The sequence below is a fragment of the Diabrotica undecimpunctata genome, chromosome 9 (assembly GCF_040954645.1).
Source record: "Diabrotica undecimpunctata isolate CICGRU chromosome 9, icDiaUnde3, whole genome shotgun sequence".
In the NCBI taxonomy this organism is placed as follows: domain Eukaryota; kingdom Metazoa; phylum Arthropoda; class Insecta; order Coleoptera; family Chrysomelidae; genus Diabrotica; species Diabrotica undecimpunctata.
The window spans coordinates 81,348,926-81,374,511 of record NC_092811.1 but is presented as its reverse complement, the minus strand read 5'-3'; the positions used below and the strand labels follow the sequence as shown (position 1 = coordinate 81,374,511).

The 25,586-nt window shown below is 35.5% G+C and overlaps 1 protein-coding gene across 2 annotated transcripts in view; it reads right to left on the bottom strand.

Moving 5' to 3' along the window:
* The window catches only part of LOC140450185 (gastric triacylglycerol lipase-like), a 153,402-nt gene that overhangs the window by 82,965 nt on the left and 44,851 nt on the right, over window positions 1-25,586 (bottom strand). For both annotated transcript variants that reach the window (XM_072543645.1, XM_072543644.1), the window contains one exon: window positions 2,619-2,859. In XM_072543645.1, the coding sequence (XP_072399746.1) occupies window positions 2,619-2,859 (241 nt within the window). The remainder of the gene's footprint in view (window positions 1-2,618; window positions 2,860-25,586) is intronic.

Genomic DNA, 25,586 nt, shown 5'->3' with positions numbered 1-25,586 from the left:
TTCTGAAGCTATTTTCTTGTGGCATTTTAAATTAATTACTATTTAAATGGAAATAAGCCACAATTAAAGGTTAAAATACGTTTATTGACGTTTCAATTTCCACTTCGGAAATCGTTCTCCTTTTTAATATTGTTCTGATTTGAAGAACGATTTCCGAAGTGGAAATTGAAACGTCAATAAACGTATTTTAACCTTTAATTGTGGCTTATTCCCATTTAAATAGTAATTAAAACCTTATTTAGTTGCCGTTAAAGAATTGGAAAAAACAAACAATTTAACAATAAGTCGATTTATACAAGATAGTTTAACAAAACAACCCTTCTTACCCAACGCTATACCAGTGAATAAAATAGTTTTAATGCTTTCAGATGCTTCGGCATATATGTTAAAATCTGCTGTTAATTTAAAGATTTTTTATCCTAATTTAATTCATTGCACTTGTGTCGCCCACGGGGTAAATAGAATTGCTAAAGAAATAAGAAATCTGTTACCGTTTTTAAATAATTTTATAAATTTTATAAAAAAAGTTTTTGTAAAGGCTCCGCTTAGGGTGCAAATATATCAATAAAGACTTCCCGGTGTCACTTTGCCACCTATACCAGTAATTACAAGGTGGGGAACCTGGCTCGAAGCAGTTTTTTTTTTACTTTGAACACTGCAATGAAATAGAATTAGTTATGTCAGAATTTGATGATATTTCCGAAGCCATTCGAGAAGCAAAAAAAATATTAAAAAATCCCAATATGAAACAGGAACTCGCTTATATCAATGACAATTATAAATTAATAGTTACCACAATTACTTTATTAGAAAAACAAGAGATAAATTTATGTGAGCCAAGAAAATTAATAGATAATTTAAAGACGAAAATTAAATCGGCACCTGGAAGTAACGGTCAATTAATTTAAAAAAAAAATGAAATATGTTTTCGACAAGAATGAAGGTTTTTCGTTTTTATTTAATGTTGCTAAAGTTTTAAATGGGACATTTTACGAGGAATTTCAAATTATGCCAGACTTATTATCCGCTCTGAAATATGTTCCAATTACATCTGTCGATGTCGAACGTTCGTTTTCAATGTACAAATTAATTTTAAGTGATCAAAGACATAGTTTTAAGACCGAAAATATTGAAAAATATTTAGTTGTTTCTATTAATTATAAAATTTTAAATGGTTACAATGTTTAATTATTAATTTAGAGTTATTTAGTTAATAGCTTATTTATACTAATGTTATGATTATGATGTGGAAATATACCTGCCTTAAGTTAATATTAAGTTAATTCACTTTGTACAATAAATAATAAGTTATATATCTTTATTGCCTATATCTTGCCTAAATGTAAATATGCCTGCCTTTTTTAATAAAAATCTTTGCCTATCTAGGCGCCTTTTTCTTCAATTTTTGTTGAATCTAAATCCGAGCTTTATATATCACTATGCTACGCTTCAAAAATTCTAAGCGCAAAGGATCATACCTTTCTCGCAAGTTTATTATCGGAAGAATCACTATAACAAACAATACATAAATTACACCACCAAGACATTACCATTTTATAAACGAGTTAAAGGACTACCGTATTATAGCAATCAAATCACCTTGGCACCCATACAATTATACCAGACCACCCCCAATAAATTGTTCTTCACTGATGCCTTCAAAGATTGCAACGGAGTAGCAGCTGCTACTGTATCAGAAAACGTAGTTTCTGCCACTAAATTAACTGACGGCTGTAGTATTTATACCGCAGAGCTCCAAGCAATACTTGACGCACTAAATCATTGTAAAACCACAAATGAAAAACAAATACTAATATTATCAGATTCATTAAGTTCTTTACAGAACATGTTTATCCTACACACATCAATATATTCCTAATTAAAGACGCGTTGCAATAGCTCCAATTTTCTGGGAAAACCATATCATTTATGTGGGACCCATCACATATTGGAATAACTGGTAATGAGCTAGCAGACAAAACAGCGTTTTAAGCAATAAAAAATGTGAACATTTCGACTACAACAGGTATACCAATATCAGATCTTCAAAAAATCTTCCTATACCACCAAAACGAAAAGACCAGGTAATTATCAGCACACTCTGGCTTGGGCATACACGACTTACGTACGGCTACCTAATCTCCAAAGAACCACTAGCAATGTGCCAAAGATGCCAAACACCTTTCACAGACAAACATATAATAATAGAATGTCCAGAGTACACCTCAGCCAAGGCGATATTCAAGATACCCAACAGCCTGAAAGAAGCACTGGTTACAAAATTTAATGAAGTTCTGTCTTTTTTAAATTACTGTAAACTCTATAATAAATTGTGATTTAAATTTTTTTACATGTACATACATTTACATTGTACCATATTGTTGTAAGTCATGACTTTTAAAATGTACCTTATTTTCTCTATTTGTATCATAAACCTACCGCTAATAATCCCAGTAGTTAATGCGGATAAATAAAATAAAAAAAAACTTAAAATACAAAACAACATAAAATACATATGAGCTGTGTTAAAAAACTGTGCTATCAATAATTCTCGAACAGAGTATAAAAAAAAAATAATTAAAAAATATAGTATCGCTACACTATAAAATAAGTCATACCTCTAAAATTTCCACACTGTAAATAAACGGTGTAGCAAAAACATTGTCTACAATTACTTTGATACTCGGAGCATAGGCCACGCCCATTTTGATTTTATTGTTATATTCAGGTTTCATTGCGAGTAAAATGAAGATACAAGTGTTACCTTGAGAATGTCCAATAAGGAAAGGTTTTTGTTTTGTGTTCTTTAGTAGAAAGTCTATGTTTGTAGCCAGGTCATGGATAGCTATTTCATGGAACCTAAAAATAAAGTATATTATAAATGGTTACTTTCAATCTAATTTCTGCTATATATTACTATTAGGTAGACTCAATAGTTAACTTTACATTGTGTTATCCATTTGTAAAGCTTTTTCGTTTGGTGCACCTATTTTTTAGTTATGCTTTTAATTATCTTTTTTTTTTATTTAGAAAAACATATAATCCACATCAACCACGCAGGGGTATTAGTGGAGTAACGTACACAAGAGTTCATTTTATTAACATTAAATAGATGTATATAAACGTAAATCTTTTAAATATTTTATTACACGGAATATGCTTCACCGTGAATGGGAGAGAACAGTTTCTGCAGGTTGGAAAAGATTCTTTGTTGATTAAGAATTTATGGGTCAGTGCAGTGTGTCAATTCTTAGTCGGTTAGTTATTACTTGGTCCCTTGTATTGGATGAATTATTCAAGATGGTCTTCACAAGGGGATAAATCTCATATACTTTGGTTCCTAAATCTTTCCAGTAGTCTTGCCATAGATTCATACAGTGGTCTTTAATTAGGTTTTTGAGATCGGAGTGTGGGTAATTTCTTGATTTGGTTGTGTATTGTGAGTTTATTCGACTTGTGTTTGCTAGGTTGTCCACTTTCTCATTTCCAGCTATTCCTACATGCGACGGTACCCAGATAAATGATACTTCTTTTCAAGTTGATTGAATTATATTTGTCTCATTTTTTATCGCCAAAAATATTGGATTTGTAGGGTATATTTGTTTTACATCTAATAGAGCATTTAATGAGTCAGTGATGATGACACATTTATTCTCACTACGTATTTTGAAGAAAACTAAGGCTTCCAAAATGGCTGTGGTCTCGCCTGTGAGGATGCAGCAGTTTGTAGGTATGGATATAGTGTGAGTAGTGTATTTACAGTAGTATGCAGTAGCGTGTCCGTCATGAGCTTTAGAGGGATCACTGAACATTTGGAGATAATTAGGATAATGAGATATCACTTCGGAGTACAAGTGTTTAATGAAAATCGGATTTGTAGTTGATTTGGGGTATTTTGGGAGGGTTAAGTCAATGGTATGTGGTTGGATTGTCCATGGAGGAAAATTTACACTGACTTGGAGAGATCGGTTTAGCTTATCCATATCAAAGTTAGAAGATTTCATTCATTCTATAAGGAGAGTACTATTTTTAGTTAGTTTTGTAGAACCAATACTGGGATGGCAAATTTGGGAGAATACTGGATGTTGTTTTTATGCTAATATTGTCCCTATATAGTTTAGGGATAGTTGTTGGCGTCTAATATACAGAGGCGGTTCTCTCGCTAAAACTTGTAAACTACTAATAGCACTAGTTCTGAAGGCACCCAGTACTAATCTCAAAGCTGTAGATTGTATGCTATTTAGTTTTTTTAAAAGCAGTTTTGCTTGCAGTACCATAAGATATGCAACCGTAATCTAACTTACTTCTAATAAGTGATTTGTAAAGGTTAATTAATGTTTTACAGTCGGCACCCCAAAATTTATTAGATAATATTTTATGTATATTTAACCTGTTTTGGCATGCTTGTTGTAATTTATTAATATGCACATTCCAATTTATTTTTTTATCGAAAGTTAGGCCTAAAAAACTTACTTTCGTTGACTGCTTTATAGGTAAATCATTTAATGTTAAATTAATTGTATGGTGAGTGTTATGTTTACTAAAAATTACGTATTGAGTTTTTTCTGAAGAAAAATTGAATCTGGTTTGTAATGCCCAGTTTTGAAGTCCATTTATCATAAGTTGTAATATATTTGTTGCTATAACTAGGTTATTAGATTTGGTGTAAATAACAATATCATCCGCGTAAATGCTAGCTTTAATAGGAGCTTAAATTAAATTTATGATGCTCTTAAAAGCCACTAAAATAGGGTTGGACTTAAAATGGATCCTTGAGGGATTCCATTATCTAGCATTTTTGGAGAACTTGTGATTCCATTTATTTTAACTTGTTTAGAAATGTTACCTTAAATTCCATAATTATTAAGTGTTGCTAATATAGAGTGTTTCCATGTCCTATCAAAAGCCTGGGTTATGTCACAGAATATTGCAATCAACTTCTGATTGTTTGCAAAGGCTTGATTGATTGAGGTTTGTAGTGAAATATGACTATCTAATATAGACCGTCCCTTAAAATTTATGTTTTAAAAAACAGGTATTGAATAAATCTAACAATATTATTTTTGCGCTGAAAGGTAGGTGTTTTACGAATATTGGTGAAATATCATCTTGTCCTGCGGATATATTTTTGGTAGAGTTATGGTAGCATTTAATGGATCACCAGATTCTTCATCAACGGTTTCAAATGATTCTATATTTTGCTTATGTAATAAGAATTCCGGCGTTATATTTTAGTCGCTAGAATGTTCTTGGTAAACTTCGCATAACGTTTCACCAATAGCTTTTTTACAGGTGATTATCTCATTATTATATGTTAGTGCATTGATATGCCTTAAGGAGTTGGTACCTTTAAGTTTCCGAATTTTTAACCAAATAACCTGTGAAGGTATTGTTACGATAATTATGGCGTATAAAACTGTAAATATATTATGACTAATTCTTTTTTTGTCCTAGTCATTTCGGCGCTTGTTTACCTGCCGGCAGAAACCTCTAGTCCCTTCGGACTGGTGACGTTAACTTGGTGAAGTGTTATAAATAGAACCTTTAATAAATAAATGAAAACAATAAATTAGAAGAATTAATAAAAACATAACAAATGGTATCAGAAGTGGGATAAAAAAATAAATTAGACTTATAATAATATAACAAGTGTGTTCTGAAGTCAAATAGAAAATAAATTAGATTGTGAAAATGACGACGATTTATGAACTCACAGTTACGAAGAATTTAAGAAGACATCTCGAGAACAGAGAATTAGCTTCTACCGGGAAAAAGGCTGACTTAGTCCAACGACTAAAGAACGCTTTGCAGGAAGAAGGGTTGGATCCAGAGACTTAGACTTAGAGACTTAGAGAACAAAGTTTTCGGCGACATCGCTTATTTAGAAAACAAAGTTTATAACGAGATTTCTTCTCTGGAAAGCAAAGTTTCTGCTAACATCTCTTCGGAAATCTCTAAAGTCACTTGTGAGATGTCTGCCCTGGACGATAGAATATCTTCGTTAAAAATACAAGTTGCTGCCGATAAGTTGGCCTTCGAAGAAAAGATGAAAGAGATGGAAAGGAAGATGGAGGAAACAGGGACAGCAGAGAGAGGATACAATCCAATTACAGTAGAGACTAAAGAAGACGAGACGAAATGTAAGTTGGAAACACGGCCGAAATTTGAAGGAACTGGAGGTTATGTTCATGTTAATTCCCAACTTTCGACGGAAAATCGTCATGGAACAACTACATGAAACAGTTCGAATCAGCTGCAAGAGCGAATGGATGGTCTGAAATAGAAAAGGCTGTAAACCTAACTATCGCTCTTCGGGGAGATGCCTTAGATGTGCTTCTAAGTAGCCGTAGAGGAGACGGATGATTTTGAACACCTGAAGAAGAGGTTAAATATGCAATATGGCCACGAACATTTGGAGTATGTATATCAGTCGCAGCTTAGAAACCGAAGACAAAAGAAAGATGACTCTCTTCAAGAATATGAGGTAGATATTGCCAGATTAGTACGATATGTTTATCAAACAGCTCCCGAAGACATAATAAAAAAATTGGCCGTTCAAACGTGTATTGATGGTCTTCGTGATCATGAAATGCAGAGAACACTGCGATTAGCTCATCACAAGACGCTGGTTGGTGTCGTATCCGCCGCCCTCGAATACGACTCAGCTACACAAGCCTCTGGCGGTTACAGTAAAGTAAGGACTGTAAAAGAGGAAGGAGATAAATATAAACTTGACCAGCTCGTTAATATGATGAAAAGTATTACATGCAAGAAAACGAAGACCATAAAATCAAGAAACTCACCATCAGGAAAACCAGAACGAATCGGCTTTAGAAGGGCAGCTTCGACCCGGAACTTTTCTAAAGACTATCTTATACTAATAGCTTCTTTGAAATGTCGTGAAGATAGTGTTTATGTAGATGGAGAAATAAATGGTAAAAGGCATACGTTGTTGGTGGATACTGGAGCGACCAGAACCATTATACCCCCGACAGTTATAAACAGCCGTAAGAAACTGTTACCAACGAGGTTGCGACTTCGGACCGCTACAGGTAAAAATGCCAACATTCATGGAAAATCCCCAGGTATAATTGAGAATTGGAGCAGAAAGGTTCGTCCATACTGTTATAGTTGCTGACATCGAAGAGGATGTTATATTAGGAATGAACGTAATGAATATGCATGGATTCCAATTGGATTTTAAGAATAGGGTAATCAAAGTTGGCAACGAGGAGGTATTTCTTCATCCACATAATGACAACACTGTGAAGCAGCCATTAAGGAAGATACAGTCGTGCCTGCGAGAAGCGAAACAATCATAGTAGCGCGACTACAGGGAATTGTAGATGAAGGGACACCTGTTATGATGGAGCCTTGGAACCACGACGATGAAGTTGGCCGTGGAATCATAATTGGAAAGAAATTGGTGACTTTGGCTAAAGAAATTCCTGTGAGAATTATCAATGTTAACGACTACCCAGTGACCATCAAGAAAGAGACAAAAGTATAAACTTGTGTACCTGTGACATCCATAATCCGTCAGGCGACAACATCTGATAATTCCAACGACAAATTCGACCAAATGGTTGCAGTTGTCCAGGTACAGGAACGAGTCCTCGGATATTTTAGTAAAGTTCTTTCAAAACCTGAGCGGAATTATTGCGTCACGAGAAGAGAACTTCGAGCAGTAGTTAAATCAGTAGAGCACTTCTATCAATACCTCTATGGCAGAAAGTTTCTAATCCGAACCGACCATGCCGCCCTTAAGTGGTTGATGCAGTTTAAGAATCCAGAGGGTCAGATAGCCAAATGGATCGAACGACTCCAAGAATACGATTTCAAGATTGAGCACCGGGTCGGAGTTAGCCACAGAAACGCTGATTCTCTTTACAGAAGGCCATGCCCAGCAGAGTGTTTCAACTACAACAAAACGAAATCCAAGGAAGCAGCAGTGCTAAGAACAACGATGGTCAACGACGACTGGACGCCTACTAAGATCAGGGAAGAACAAGAAAGAGATCCAGTTATACAGAAAATTCGAGAATGAAAAAAAGAAAACCGTCGACCACCTTTGCAAGAAAATATCAAACCTATGCTCAGTAGTTAAGACGTATTGGGTCCAGTGGGACTCATTTATCATGAAAGATGGCTTGCTCAAACGAGTACTGGAAAATGATGACGGTTCAGAGAAGAGAAGACAGTTGGTGATCCCAAAGAGCTGACTAGCCGAAGTACTTCGTCAGTTACACGACAGTCCATCAGGAGGGCATTTTGGTGTAAAGAAAACCCTTCAGCGAAATCGGGAATGGTGGCAAGTACATGTTGGTAGTAATGGATTACTTCACTAAGTGGGTCGAGATTTACGCACTTCCAGACCAGAAGGCCGCCGCCGTTGCAGATAAGTTGATCCAAGAATATATCAGCCGATTTGGAGTGCCTTTGGAGATCCATAGTGAACAAGGCAGGAGCTTCGAAAGCGATCTATTCCAAGGAATATGTGAAAGACTAGGCATGAAGAAAACAAGAACTCCCGCGTATCATCCGCAATAGGATGGTATGGTAGAACGAATGAATAGGACAGTTAACAAGTATTTGACAAAGATGGACGATCATCAGCGAGACTGGGACCAATATCTTCCGTTCTTCACAATGGCCTACAGATCTGTTGTTAACGAATCAACAGGCCAGACACCAGCCCGAGTCCTATTAGGACGCGAAATGCGACTACCTTGTGATCTAGAATTTGGGTGTCGACCTGGAGAAGATGTAGCAGGTGAAGATTATGTGATCGAATTACGAAGAAGAATGGACGATGTACACGAGTTGGTCCGTTCCCACCTCCAGATCGCTAGTGAACGAATGAAGAAACGGTATGATACGCAAGCCGAAAAGGGATGTTTTAAGAAGAACGACAAAGTCTGGCTCTATAATCCCAAAAAGCGAAAAGGTTGTTCTCCCAAGTTGCAGCAGTTTTGGGAAGGTCCATACCTCATTATCGAGAAGATCAACGATGTTATCTACCGAATAAGCAAGATTCCGAAGGGAAAGCCGATGATAGTACACCATAACCGGCTGGCGTCTTTCGAAGGTGACCACGACGTAGATGAAGAAGTGGAAGTAAACCAACTCCAAGATGTGTCTGACCTCACGTTTGAGGAATTCATAGGTGCCTATGGAGGTACCGGTAAAGCAAGACATGGTGTTACCACTGAAGAAAAGCAATATCTACTCGCGCTCCCCGATGACTACTCGCTGGCCCTTACCATTCCGGCCAGTATTAAAGACGCACTAGGGTTAGCATCCGTCTTTCGAAGTAAGTTTGGTCGAGTTGCAGAACTTCAATGCCAAGTGCCAGCTCCCGGTAAAACCTTGAAACTCCAAGAAGCATCACGTTACCTTTTCTACCTGGTAACAAAAGACACTGCCCGTGACCAACCTACCTACCGAGATGTATGGGAAGCCCTTCTTTAATTGAGAGAGCACGTACTAGAGTCCGACGTGCAAAAGTTAGCCATGCCAAAGTTAGAGTGCCGCCAATTAGATTGGAGAGTTATCTAAGTATGGTGGAGGAGATCTTTAGAGACACTGAAGTCTAGGTGTTAGTCTGTTGCAATCCGCATAGTTACTGGTGAGGAGAGAAAACCGTCCCTTGTCATTCTTATACAACTGGAAGTTGTAAAAGGGGGTCCAGTTGCCGATACCAGCATACCGTTCCAGTTCCAGTCCCGACAAGGTTCCAGGAGGAACCATCTTTTAAGAGGGGAGCAATGTTACGATAATTATTGCGTATAAAACTGTAAATATCTTATTACTAATTCTTTTTTTGTTCTAGTCATTTCGGCGCTTGTTTACCTGCCGGCAGAAACCTCTAGTCCCTTCGGACTGGTGACCTGAATTATGATGAGTCATCCACGACTCGAAATTTCCAGGCAGGCCGGATAAAAACCAGTCTGGGGTCTTCGATGAGAAATCACGGCATTCTCGAATAACTGTGTTTTATATTTAAAGAGGAATTTTGTTGGGAGGAGAACAATTAATTTTGAAGATTGCGCCGCGTAAATTAAAATGTAACGCCTATAATATAAATTGTGTAATTGTTCGAGTAATATAAATTAGTAATAAAGACTTTAATAAATTTATAAGTGTTATAAATGGAACCTTTAATAAATAAATGAAAACAATAAATTAGAAGAATTAATAAAAATATAACAGTATTGATGAAATTATGGACGATCGTAGTCTTTCCAAGTTTCTTGTTTGCTTTTCTTCATAAGATATCTTGATTCAGCTCTGAGTGATTTAAAATTAAGTAAGTTTTCGTCTGTATTATGTTTTTTAAGTTTATTAAAGGCATGTTTACAAGACGAGAGTGCTTTTGCAATTTCACTATTCTACCAAGGTACAGGTTGCCTTTTACAGGGTTTTGTCTTTCCTATATTTTCTAAAGCTGCTTCTATAATAATAATATTTAAAGAGGTAATATTATAGTTTATTTCATTGCTTAAATGGAAGTTTTTGAAGTTTATTATTGATATAGGATTGATAGGATACCCAATTTGCATTTTTTAATTTCCAGGACTGATATATTGGGAAATCAAGGTGATGAATGTGTTATAGAAATTTGAAAGTGGTCACTATTATATAATGACTTTAAAGTGTTTTATGACAATGTAGTTGAGAGTGATAGAGTGATTGACTGCATAAGGATATATCAATTGCGGAAAATAAGCCGTTATAAGAATTAAATTTAGTTGGATTCCCTGTATTACGTAAGAATAAATTAGAACATTCAATAGGTTTTTCAATAAGTTACCGTATTTATCAGTTTTGTGACTTCCCCATACCGGGTGGCGGCAGTTCATATCTCTTAAAATTAATTTAGGATGTAGAATTTGGTCTATAAGATTATCTAATTCGTGCATATGTAGATTACTAGGGTGTGGTAAATAAACGTTACATATGTTAATGTTTTTATAATAGGAAATATAGACTGCTATACATCTCTGCTGATTATCTCTCAGTGGGAACAGGTGAAATATGTGACCTAGTCTTGGAAGACGACAAAATCAAAGGCGTGCAATCCTGAAAATATTTAGGGGTCATTTTCAACAATTAGGAAAATAGCGCAGATGAAATCAGGGAAAGAATAAACAAGGGCAGAGCAGCGACCCGTGCCTTAAACTCTCTTCCCTGGCAAAAAACAATTCGACAAGAAACCAAAAAAACACATTTACAATAGTATAGTCCTAAGTATTACACTTTACGGCTCGGAAGTATATGACGTCACCAAAGCTAATAGAAACAAACTTATGACGACAGAAACGGATTATCTGAGACGAATCTGCGGTACGTCGAAACTGGAGAGATTTAGAAACGAACAAATAAGAAACGAAATGAAAATGGAGCGAAATATCAACGATGACATAGAAAGAAAACAATTAATCTGGTTCGGACATGTTAAAAGAATACCAGAGTACAGATGGCCTAATAGAGTACTGGAATGGATCCCTCCTGAAAGAAGGGCGCAACGATATTGATGAAGCAATTGCGACAAGAGACTTAGAAGAGGCAACTGCATATGACAAAAAAAGATGGTAATTGGGGGGCGGAGAAGCGGGGACAGCCGTAATAAATCCGTTATTATTATATTATTTATTAATATAGACTGTTATAGCTTCAAGATTAGTACTTAGCGCGATCGGTTTAGCTTCCAAATCTGGTCTGGTGAAAATAGCTACTACACCACCAGCTTGTTGAGCTATTCGTTATTTTTTAAAACATTGAAATTTTTTTTATTTATGTTATTTTGTTTGAAGTGGGTTTCTTGAAGACAAAGAATTAAAGGAGAAAGCTCGCCGATTAGTAATTTTAACTGTTCATAATGGGTATAAAACCCATTTATGTTCCATTGCACTATAAATGAATTAGTTATCCCTTGATTATCCTTCAACTAGTGATGACTTATCAGTTTCGTCAGCTGAAGAAGGGTTAGGGTTTATTTTTTTCTTCAAACGGGTAATATTATTTCTTAACCTAGAATTTTGTGTGTAACAATAAACAAAATTAAGAATCTGAATTAGTTCCTCTGGTTCATTGGAGTAATCTTTAGAAGTTAATTCAGGGTTATAAGAGTTTAAAACATTTTCCATAAAATCACATATTTCATTGAAATTTAGTATAAATGGAGGTGATCTATTTTCGATTTTGTTTTTGATGGATTCTAGGGAGTGAACGACATCTTCGCGGGGGGTTTTGAAAGAGGTTTTGGGTTACTTTTTTGGTTTATATTGTTTAGGGGTACTAAAAACAGATGAGTCGGTTTTTGGGTTGTCTTCGTTAATTTCAGGAGATGATATGTAATGTCTTTTTAGCTGTTTAGAATTTACTGCATTATTTAAGGTTATTGCTGTTTCTGGTGTCGTTGTATTTTCAGTGTTATTCAAAGCTGTAGTAATTGTAAATGTATGTAATTTTGGAAGAAGAAGACGAAGTGTTTGGATTATCTTTAGATATATTTTGGATGAGGTCGGTTTCCTTAGATTGATATATTTTATCATTAGGTTCATTAGGTTTAGATATTGACGATGTGGTTTGAGTTGAATCTGAGAGGGGAGTTAAAGTGGTATCATTAGGTTCATGAGGTTTCGATAATGATGATGTAGTTTGGGTTGAATCTAAAAGGGTAGTTGAATTAGTTTGGTTTGAAATGTGAGCGCATTCTGATTCTTGATGGCCAATGGTTTTACATTTGGAGCAACTGAATCCGTCTATTAAGAGAAATACCCGGTAGGAAGTATTATCATGGGTTATGGTCAAAGAGTCAGGAATAGATATATTTCCAGGGATGTAATAAATGATTGCCTTCTAAAGCTCAGAACATGGCTGTACTTACTTTCAGACATACCTACTCAAAGAAAAGAAATTTTGGATACAGTGTGAATACCAAGTTTCTGTAATTCTTGTTCAAATATTTCGTTCGGGATTGTAGGACGTGCACTAGATATTAGAAGTCTCTGGGCTGGAGAATGGCTCTGATTTTCATATACAAACAGGGACAGGTAGTTGTTGATGATCCGATTATATTTCTCTACCATGCCGCCAGATTAAGGATTAAGTGGTGTTGTTCTGGTCTTTTTAATACGCAGCAAAGCCATCATGGTCTTCCAAACTTCCGATTCGAAGCTGCGACCCTGACCAAAATGAAGCAGTAGTAGAACCACATGTCGGGAAACGACATTATCAAGCAGGGCCTCACCGACTGTGATTGCTTCTTGGTTGGATATTGCAACTACTTCTGGCCATTTAAAAAAATAGTCCATAACAACCATCAAACACTTTCCTAATGTTGTTACTAGAAATGGTCGCAAAACGTCAACAGCAACTCGTTTCCATGGAGTACCAGTGATGTGTTGTTAAAGTTTTCTTTAAGTCTCGTTTTGGGTCCCTTCTTGGGTGCACACAGGTCACATCGTTTGCACCATTCCTCCACATTTTGCCGACAATTAAACCAATAATACCTCTCATGGACTCTGCTCAGAGTTATATTTTCCCAAAATACGCCCCTGAGTTCTGCAAGTACGTCCTTAATACATGAATTTGGGATAACAACCCTGTTCTTGTTTCATCTGGACTCTTCCATTTAGAGTGATGACGTTATGTGGCAGATACAAGGAGTCACACTCAAGCCAATAGACTTTCACTGCTTGCCCATATTTGACAATCTCCTGCCAATGTGGCCTAGCTCCGTTTTCCAGCCACATACAGACTATTTTTAGATCTTAGTCTTTCTGCTGTTTAACCTGGAGGTTTAGCCTTTCAGTCATCAGACAAATAATGACGTACGCGGCAGAAACAAGACCTTACAAAGAGAGGATAAAAAGGATGTTAGAAACGAGTAGAAAATGTAAACGAAAGAAGACCACGAAAACGATGGAACGACAACTTACTAGAGGCACATTGAAAAACAGACAGAGTCATGTCTATATAAAAAGAAAAAAGAAGCACCTGCAGGTTTTCTTTGTCTAGACCTTCTTTGTCACTTTCGTCCTCTAGGGTTTTTACTGGCCCTCTCGTTCTTCTTGGCGCTCGCAGAATCAGCAGTTTCTCTCTTTGCATGGTCTTCTAGAGAGGCCGTCATCTTTTCCATGGCTTTTTTCTGCTTGGTGGCGAATTTTAAAATCATAGGTCTATAGTTTTTTCAGCCATCGAGCTATCTGGCGTTCAGGTGTCTTGAAACTGAAATTGTTCAGTTGTCGTGAAATGACAAAAACAAAAACAATGACCAACTCAGACGATCCCACACGTATAACTATAAATGATAGTGAGATGGAAAAAGTCCAGAAATATATCTACCTAGATCAAATTCTGAAACTTGACAAAGAAAAATAAAGTGCGAAAATAACTAAAAGAGCAAGACTGGTATAGGTAGCATTTGTAAAACTCAGTTGGATATTGAAGAACCGCAAAATACCTCAATACTTCAATAGGTCAATTACCAATGACATGGATGTCAAACCTGGACCCTAACCAAGGAAAATATGAATTAACTAGCCACAACCGAAAGGGCAATGGAAAGAGCAATGTTGCGTATACGATTGTCAGATAAAAAAAAGAACGACTGGGTAGAATCAAAAACAAAAGTTAAAGATATCACGACAAAAATTGCCAAACTAAAATGGATCTTCGCGAGTTACACTTCTAGACAAAAAGACCAACATTGGAACGCCACAATGCAATATTGGAGACCTTACAACGGTAGACGACCAAGAGGAAGAACACAGATGAGGTGGGTGAAGGACATCAAAAGAGTGGCTGGAACAAATTGGAAGTATGTTGCTCAGGATAGAGATCGATGGAAGGAATTAGGAGAGGCCTATATCCAAAAATGGACGAAAGAAGGATAAGAAGAAGAAGAAAAAGAGCGTTCCTAATTTTGGTGAAAACTTCTTTCAAAGTGGCAAGGCGTTCGTCGAAATTGTTCCCGATGATCATAATGTCGTCGAGTTATCCCAGACAGGTTTTGCACTACGTACTAGCTCCGTTAATCGTTCAATCGTGGCAGGTGCATTACATAATCTGAATGGCATTACTTTAAATTGGTAGAGTCCATTTCCAACAAAAAATTATTTAGTCTTCTCTCCTTTTCAGATCGGACTGTAACTTGCCAATAGCCACTTTTGAGATCCATGATAGAAAACCATTTCGATCCAGCAAAGGCACTAAGGTTATCGTCAATACGGGACAGTGGGTACCTGTCTTTCTTGGTAACGGTATTTAATCTTTTTTAGTCGACACAGGACCTCGTGGAACCATCTTTCTTAGTTACCAACACCACTGGAGAAGACCAGGAGCTACTTAACTCTTCAATGACATTCTTCTTTCGCATATCTTTAAGAATGACAAAAGCTTCTTTTTGTTTTGCATATGGAAGATGTTTTGGTGCCTGCCCTATGGGGTTGGAGTTGTCGGTGTTTATTCTAATGTTGGACGAAATCTGTGCGGCAAATTATATTTCCTTTAAAAAAGATGTCACTTTCATTTTTTACGAACTCTTCTGTTTTTGAGTATTCATCTTCGGATAGATGGCCCCATGACTTCTTTGAATTTTTCAACAATTCAGTGAAAAGTTGGTGTGTACTGCTAGCTATTGGCACATTTTCTTCTATTCTGGTCACTCTTACAACTGTCGCATATTCCAAGTACTTGGCTTATTTTGAAGGTGATCTTGTTATCATTTAGGTTAGCCACTCTTACTGGAACGGTCTTCTTACCCCAATCTACCAAACATCTGGCTATAATGACGTCCTCATAGCCCTGCTTTTCTGGTTTCAATAACATGGCTCCCAAGCCACCAGATGCATCAATTTTCGCGACCACGATCTGTTCGCTATTAGGAGGGATCTTCGTGTCTTTTGCTACTCTCAACTTTAGCCCATTTTGTTGGTTTCTAGGGGCGGACAGAATAATTTCCTTTATTACCAACGACTGTTGACTGTTGACTCAGGTCCTGTTTATGACATCTATAATAAACCCATGTTCGGACACAATGTCGACGCCAAGGATAAACTCATCTACGATGTCATATATTAGAAACACTACTCATATCTTGACGTGTCCCAGTTCGATTTTTACACATCTCTCACCATTACCAGTTTTGGCTGTCTCTGTGTCTAGTATGGGAGGTTTCGACGTTTACTCATCACTGACCTAGTTGACCCAGTATCGATGGTAAAATGCATCTGTGGTCATTAAGAATTCCATCGGCAACTAAACTGTCGTTATTTAGTCTTACTGTGGATATTGAGAATTGGCGTTGGCTTCTTTTAGTTTTACGAATTGCGTTGCTATTGTGGAGATTGCCTGCTGGTCAATTTTCTGTCCTCTAATCTTGTATGCTGTCTGCAATCACGTTGAAACTGGCCTACCATTTCACAATTGTAACACTTTGGGCGCTTGATAATTTTGTTTTAAAGAATCAGCCATCGAGCCGAGATATTTCTCGAATTGGCTGGCCAATATCTGGACAGCGTATTTAGATCGCCTTCTTCCAGTTTGGCGACACCTCTTACTTGATAAACTTTTCATTGATGACGGGACACATTCTTCACGGCTTTATACTCACTGCGACAATAGCGTCCTTCAATATTTGATAGCGTCCTCTTTCTAGTCGTAATAAATGCTGAATATCTACATCGCACAGGCCATTAAGAAAACATTGGTGAATTTGTGTAGAAACTCTTTAGGGGCTTCAGTCCAAGTGAGTCATGCCATCTTTTCTACTTTCGCTCCGTATTCTTGCACAGATTCGTTGGAGCCTTGGAGCCTCAAATACCTAAAAAAACTACAAACTCACTAAATAACAAATATATATAACGAAGTATATCTTATCTGGTTTTTCCAAGTCCCAGTTATAGTGACGTTAGTCCATAAATTAGAGGTCAGACAAGAAGAGAAGAATCCAGAACAAGGTTCCTTGATAACATCGATTAAGACATGAGAAATATGGGAATACGTGCTTGGCGGAGGAAGGCGATGGATAGGGACGACTGAAGATAAATTCTTGAGGAGGCTAGGACCCACGCAGGATTGTAAAGCTAGCATGATGATGATAGTTTATGAATCGGTTTAGAAAGTTCTCTTACGTAATATGACGGAACTGACTCGTTGTTTTCAGCATTAACTTTACCAATATAAGGAATAGCGTTAACCATATACCATGTTTTGGTGTCATTCATCATAACAATTTAAATGCCATATTTATCTGGCTTAGAAGCCAGAAGCCATCTAATCCTATATCCCATTAGCTATACATCAATCGTATAATAAGGGTGTGATATATAAAATGTTTTAGAATTACATATCTTTGTGTTCCATATCTCTCTTATAAAAGCTAATTTGTCACTCATTCGTCTCTCTACTCAAGTTTGCTTGTTATCAAAATAATATTGTTTATCGGGAACATCCGCGTAGTTTGGTAATGATCTTTGTAAGAAAGATCCTTTAAAAAGTATGTGTGTACCTGAAAAATGATGCGGCTTGTGTGAAATGATGACGAGTGATTGCGTGAGATGAGTTACGTGAAAAACTAGAAAAACGAGATAAAGACTGCAGAGGGTCCAAGAAGATCCTTCAAGAACGACTAAAGGATCTTCTCAACAAGAATGGAAATAACCCAGATACATACATTCCAATTTCAGTCAGCAGAGTAAGCAGTTTTAACGAAGATCAAAGAAACTTCCAGAAAGAATGATGATAAATTTCATGAGAATGTTTTTAAAATATTTGATAAAACGTTTTAAATTATTTAAAAAAAACTAGACAAAATGACGAGAAATTCGAAAATGTTTCTAGACCATTCCACTTCTCAAATAATTTAAAAAGTATATAGTTAGAACAATGAGAAATTTGAAGAAGTTTCTAAAGCATTCAATAAACTAGAAAAAAAAAATAGTTTTAAAAATTATTTAAAAAAAACTGGACAAAATGACGAGAAATTCGAAAATGTTTCTAGACCATTCCACGAGACTTCTTAAATAATTTAAAAAGTATGTAGTTAGAACAATGAGAAATTTGAAGAAGTTTCTAAAGCATTCAATAAAGTAGAAAAAAAATAATTAGAGAGCATGATAATCAATATGAAAGTGCTACCACCAGTTAATGCATGAGTTTTAGATCCTGTAGTGAAAGAAGAATCACCGAGAGATGTAACGTCAAATCATATGAGATTCAAATTGCCACCATTTGATGGAAAGTCTTCTTGGTCCATATACCTTAGGCAATTTGAACATGACTTAGGCAATTTTCACTCTTGCGACATGCAATCATTGGACAGAACAAGAAAAGGCTGTTTTCTTTCCTGCTGCTTTACGAGACGATGCTGCGAATATCCTAAGATCGATTCCCAAGTGTCAAGAAAAATGTTACCAGACCTTGTTCACTCGACTAGACACACGTTACGGAGTTACCCATCTACAACAAGTCTACAAAGCACAACTAAGAAGTAAAATTTAACGAGCAAGTGAAAATTTGCAAGACTGTAAAGCAGATGTTGCTCGCATAGCCCGGTTGGCTTATTCGGAGGCTTCAGACAACATTTTGGAAGAAATTTCTGTAGATACTGTTATCAATTGGTTAAAAGACAGTTGGCTACAGAAAGATTTAAGACAAGCAAGACCGAAAGTTTTAGATGAAGCGCTCGCCATTGCCTTGGAACACGAAACGGCTAGTCAAGCTTCACGAAGCTATCGATTACGGACCCAAGATGGAGGTGATGAACAAAACGATAAAAGTCTGGAGGAAATCGTACGGAAAATAGTTCGTAGCACGATGCCGAAAAGACACGAGCTTTAATGTTGGAATGGTGATGGCGTAGGTACATTCTCTATAAATTGCAAATAAATATTTCAATAGTCAGAAAGCTAGAACAGATCAAAAACTGGACTGGAAAAGTTCATTCAAATTCTGATGCTTGGTAAAGATCAGACAGCCTTAACAGGTACAAAACACAGACCACTAATAACTAGACATTTCACGCAGGTGGCTCAAGGTCAAACTAAACTAAATGTCATTTGTAGTACCGATACAAATCTTAAGATGTCGCTATACTCTGTATATAGCTATACTCTGCAGTTTAGGTTTAGAGCCAAACTAAAAATTATAATTGTCAATCGCAAATTGCCAGTAAGTAATTGATTAGCGTCAATATAATCAGATTTCAGATGGTTATTATTCGTCTAAATTGTTTGATTTAATGGTTATTATTGCAAAAAAATCAAACTAAATTTGGTTTAATATCTCTGGGTTATTGTTAGCATCAACGTCAAATTAGTTTGTGTTTTAAATGTTCCTGGATTTCAAATAGTATTGTGCAGATTATTAATTAGTTAAATATAGTTTTTCACAATAAATGTTGTATCCTACAATGTACCAATTCGTCAACAATTAGACATGCCTTTCCAAATTCTGATAAAGAGATTATACGATTTAGGAAGTAGCTTAGTGTTTTAAAAAATCCGAATTTTGATATGATGAATTCCACAATTCCACTACAGTTTTTAAAACAAAACGAATATGCCACAGGCACTTTGAAAATAGGTTTGCTTCTACATGAAGTCATAGCTGGTACCAAAATGCAATTTCCCAGAACAAATAGCTGATTGATTTTAGATTCCTGTCCTAATCTACATCCCAGAGGTATTTCAATGTTGTATGCGGAAGCAAATGTAACAGAAAGTAAGTAACCCTGATATGTAATTAATAAAACTTATTTTATTTTAAGTGAATCATGCTATAAATTATTATATTAACTTTTTGTTTTAGTTGAAAGTTCTTCAACAAGTAGAGATGCACAATCTACACACATGTTTCAATCATTTGAGATACCCCATTGTAGTAACTATTGGGAAGATAACAAATTAATAATTTTCCAATTGGTTACTATTGCATGAAACTTTTTAGTTGCAGAACAGAATTATGCACAGTTACTAAACGAAGAGATTTTAATTGTAAAAACTGGTGAGATTAAGGATTTAAAAGGTAATTGTAGTTAAAATTTTATATTTTGTATTGTCATCAGCAGATTTGTAAACATTCTCTAATATGATTAAATATAAAATTAACAGTTTGCTTAACCTTCGGATAGTGATACTAGAGTTTTTTATAAGTTTAGTTGCCTCTGTGTCATAGACCAGCTGGGGCTAAAAACTAGAAATAGGAGCTTGCCTGTGTTCATAGTCTCCATCAAAAAACACTCTACTAAGTATCTCACGCAGTAATGCCACTACACGAAGGTTAATATAATGAATATGTTTTGCCTTGTAAGTATTGAATAAAGAAATTAAAATCACATTTACTTTTAGGTGTTTCCCTTAAGAATATCACACCGCTGAAAATATTGCAGCAGTGTAAGATTACAAGAAGTAAAATTTCCCCTAAAAAGAAAAAATTATATGAAGCATTAAAACAACTACACCATAAAATATTCTTTGGAAAGAAATAGTAAAAAGTCTGTTAAACGCAGGCTGTTTTAAGCTAAAGAGTTTTATAAAGAAAATAAATTGGTTAACCTTCAGAAAATTAATAGAATGGCAGCTACGTTAATTCAAATTCAGCACAGAGAGAGCTGTAAAGCAAAAAAGCTAAGACGATTTACTCTTAATGAGAAATTTTTAACTTTGTCTTTATAAAAACAAAATGCTCGTTCATATAGTATTCTTTCCAATCTATTTATCTTACCCAGTAAGTAATTATTAAACAAACTTCTGGCTTAAACTATTGGGGGCCTAGGAATTAATTGATTATTATGTTAATATTTGAGTCACTAAAAGCAACAATATCAAAAATAGAAGGAATTGATAAGCATATAGCTATATAATTTGATGAAATGGCGATTATGCCAAGTCTTCGTTACAATGAGCATAGTAGGTGTATAGATGGCGTTAAAGACAGGAGATAACAGAGATTCCTATATAGCAGATCATGTTCTAGTTCTTATGGTAAGAGGTCTAAGAAAACAGTGAAAATCATCTATTTTATACCAGTTTTGTAGCAGAGGTGGTGTAAAAACCCCTCAAATAAAAAAAGGGTTGGTGGAAGTCATTTCTAATTTTAAAGAAGCCTCAGCCTGCTAAGCAGTAAGACCTGTTTCGAAGGAAATCAATTTAGCAACTTCCAAAATAACATATTTTTCATTGTTCGAGTCTCATCTTTGATATGGTCTTCTTTTTTGGGATTCTAGAACAGCTGCCCCAACCTAATGTTGTTTTTAAATTTCAGAAAAGAGCAATACAGTATCTTTTTGGCCTCAGTAGAATAACATATTGAAGAAGGTACTTCAAAAATAACGGGATTTTAACTCTTCCCTTTTTATATATTTTAGAAAGTGTTTCTTAATTCGTAAACAACTACATGTTTTTCCAGCAAGACCTAATCATGACTACTCCACTAGAAATTCAAAGAAATCTATATTAAATTCAGCAAAATAATTGTACAACCACCTCCCTTTACAATTTAAATCTTCAACTTCTTTCCTTAAATTCCGTAAAAGGACAAAAACCTATCTATCTGAAAGACCATTATTCAGTAGAAGAGTTTCTGAATGAATAGCTTTATGTACAAGTAACTAAAGTATTTGTATAAATATATATTTCAGTATCACATGCAGCAACTAAAACTATGCAATTTAGCTAAATTTTGCAATACATTGCGTATTTTATTATCTTTTATTCTGTGATATTGGCGGTTTATGTAATTTCAGTAAATTTTAAATTGTTGTTATTTTTCTAACTTTTTGTAAGTTTTGTCCATAAAATTGTACAATTGTCAGTGGCATAAAGCACATTTCTATTGTATTCTAAATTTATATACAAAGTTGTTTTACAGGTATTAAATAAATAAATAAATTACATTTTGTCTTATTTTTTCGTAAATGGTATTGTGTATATTTTAATTTAAAAATAATTTGCATATTTTAAAATTTCATATGAAATTTTTTTTAAATAGCAAATTATATTTAAATATTTTAAGCTTTATATAAATTTTCCCACCAAAATTAAATTTTGAAATTCCCGCGTAATTTCCCGCTTGAATTAGTTCCGATACAAATCTCTTGGAGCGCTGAATTTCATATCTAACTAAAGTATTGTCGTGAAGCATCTAGAGGTAGGTGATCTGTGGTACAAAACGCCCAAGCAGATTATCCATGTATAAAAAGAATATTGAATTGGATGCATCAAGGTAAGAGACCTTCATGGCAAGACATTATTGCATGTAGTTCAAAAGTCAAGTCCTACTGGAGCCAATGAAATTGCCGAGTACTAAAAGATGATCTTCTGTATAGAACCTTTGAGAACGATGATGGTACAGAATCTAAGCTTCAGTGAATTGTACCTTAAACTAAAATGTCAGAAGTATTGCGTCAGTTGCATGACGGTGCATCGGGAGGACACTTTGGTATTACAAAAACTTTACAAAAGGTTCGAGAATGGTTTTATTGACTAAACTGTAAAGATGATGTAAGAAGTTCGTAAGTTTGTGCCGGAAATGTGAACTGTGTGCAACCAGAGAAAACTCTTAAGCAACCGCCACCTAAGCGTTAACCTCCAATGGCGCACCACGAAATGCTACGTACCCTCTACGCTACTTTACGGAGTTGAAGGGTGGACGTTAACAGCAGCAAATATAAAGAAGTTAGCAGCTCTAGAAATGTGGCTGTATCGACGCATACTGAGAATACCTTGGACAGACAGAGTGACCAACACAGAGGTATTAAGACGAATGGGTAAAGAGGTTAACTAAGAATTGTTAACAACTGTTTAAAGGAGGAAAGCGTCATACCTGGGCCATGTTTAAGCCGTCGTAATGATAAGTACAGTCTGCTACAGCTTATCGTGGAAAGTAAGATTGAAGGTAGAAGAGGTTTGGACAGAAAGAAGAAATCCTGGCTGAGAAACTTGAGAGAATGGTTTCAAATACCAGAAGTTGCGAACATAATACATGCGGCACAAAACAGAGAAACCTATCGTTTGATGGTCGCCAACCTTCGGTAGAAGACGGCACATAAAGAAGAAGTGCAACCAGTAAGGGTCCAGTTGGTAAAAGAGGCTACACATAAAACAGTACAATGTTGGTAGTCCTATGGAAAAAGTAGCAATGGATATTGCAAGACTATTTCCAAAAACGGATGACGAAAATAAATATATCTTGGTAGCCACGGATTATTTTACGAAATGGACTGAGGCCTATGCGATACCAAATCAAGAAGCTGCTACCGAGCAGACGTACTTGTTAAAGGTTACTTTAGCCGATTTGTTGTTTCCTTGGAGATCCACTTCGACCAAGGGCGAAACTTCAAGTTAACCCTCTTTCAAAACGTTTGTAAATTGATTATTGTCTACAAGACCAGAACGATACCCATGCATCCTCAATCAGATGGAATGGACGAGAGGATGATTGGAACGATGGGTAAATACCTATCCAAAAATGTATCCAAACATCAAAGAAACTGACACCAGCATATTCATTTATTCCTAATGGCCTCTTGCTCTGCCGTGAATGAAAATATAGGCCAGACTTCAACCTGCCTGATGTTGGGTAGTGAAGTTCGTTTATTCTGCAACCTAGAGTTTTTCTGCAGACCTTCCAAAAAACATCTTGCAAGCGAAGAATATGTCAACCGCCTGAACTTAAGATTGAACAACATTTATGAACTTGAACGACAACACATCCAGTTAGCCAGTGACAGAATAAAAGATCAATATTATTCTCGATGCAAGAATGAAAGCTTTGAAATAGGTGATCTTGTTTTTCTATATAATCTACAACGTCGTTAAGGCTTGTCTTCTAAACTGCAAAGACAATGAGTAGGTCCGTATAAAATTAAAAAAAGAATAAATGATGTCATATACCGAATTATGAAGTGGTCAAAAGGTAAACGAAAAATTGTTCGCATAAATCGTCTGGCACCTTATGCTCAAATGAAACAAAAAGAATCACGAAAAAGACAGTGTTAGATTCGGCGTGATCACAGAAACTCAACGGGATTATTTTAGTGTTCCGGAAAACGTCTTTTTTTAGGTCACTGTGTTGACCAAGACCTTGAGATGACTAAAGGATCTCGTCCGTATTCAATAAGAAGTTTGATCGCTTAGACGAGTTGAAAAATCAGTAGCCTTGGAAGAGTACTGCGAATAGAAGATGGTTCTCGATCTTATTATGTAGTATATATAGTGACCAGGCAGTCTTATAAAGACAGGGCAAGCTACGAGGACATATTATGGCGTGTTATAGCTAATTTAAAGAAAATTGTGTTCAATTATGACATCAAACATTTAGCTATGCCAAAAATGGGTCGAGCACTAGAAAATTTGGATAGTAAGATTGTGAGAAGTGATATTTCGAGAAACCGGCGTACAAATTGCTGCATGTTGCATTAACCCGAACAGGTCGTGCCCTTCAAAGACAGTAGTCTGTTATTTTTGGGTTCATGCAGAGCTGGAGAGTCCTGTAGATTTTGCCATCCTAGGCCTACATATAGAGTTACTAATCGGGACGCTCCGATCTAAGAGGAGAGCAATGTAACGAACAAGCTAATTTCGACTTACCCCCTATAACAGTTGCATATCTCGAAACAATGATGTGTATTCGAGAATATTTCAGCTGTATCGACCAGTTTACAGATTAAGGCGTTTATACATCGACAAAAGAGCTGAACTATATCAGATTATTCTAGTAGATAACAACTTCTTTATATAAGCCGCGCTGATATTAGTTTTAGTTTAGTTGATAGGATATTATTGTATTGTAAGCTTATAAATAAATATATTTATATAAATTTAAACCGCTCGTTTTATTGTTGAACACGTTACGTTACAATACAAATCTTAAAACAGATTTATTTATCAATAATATAATTAACACGTTTTATATTTGCAATGTACATAAAAAGTACATTCAAATTATCAAGCAATAAAACATTAAAATTTTTTTTTCAACACTTTATTTAAATTTTTAATATAATTATTTATCACTACAGTTGTTTCGGCAGAGTGCTTTTCTTAAGTGAGCTATTTTTTTATGCGTCCAATACTTTATAGTCATTATTTTAAAATTAAAGTCTCTTATATTGTAAAATAACCTTTCCTAAAGTGAAAACATATTTTCATTAACAATATCATTTTAAACTAGTCTACTTTAAAATGTTTTGTAGTTTTAGAACGATTTTCGAAGTGGAAATCGAAACGTGTAAACTAAACTTATTTTAAACTTAAATTGTAGCATTAAGATGCCACCAGAAAATAGCTTCAAAACAATATTGTGAAAGCACATTAGTTGACTTGGCTTAGAATATAAAAATGCAATCACAATAATTTAAATCTTCTGTTAATCAAATTAATACTGATGGTGGACTTCAACACCAGTCGAATCTAATGGTTCCATCCAAACTGAGACAAAAGAGACTTTCAAACTAGTATGAAATGTAGCCTCCAAATTAGGAGTCATCATCCTAGAATGAACTAGAATAAAGGTAACCTCCAAACTGGGACGCTAATTAGATAAGACAATGTAAAAATAAAATATGCGAAAAATGA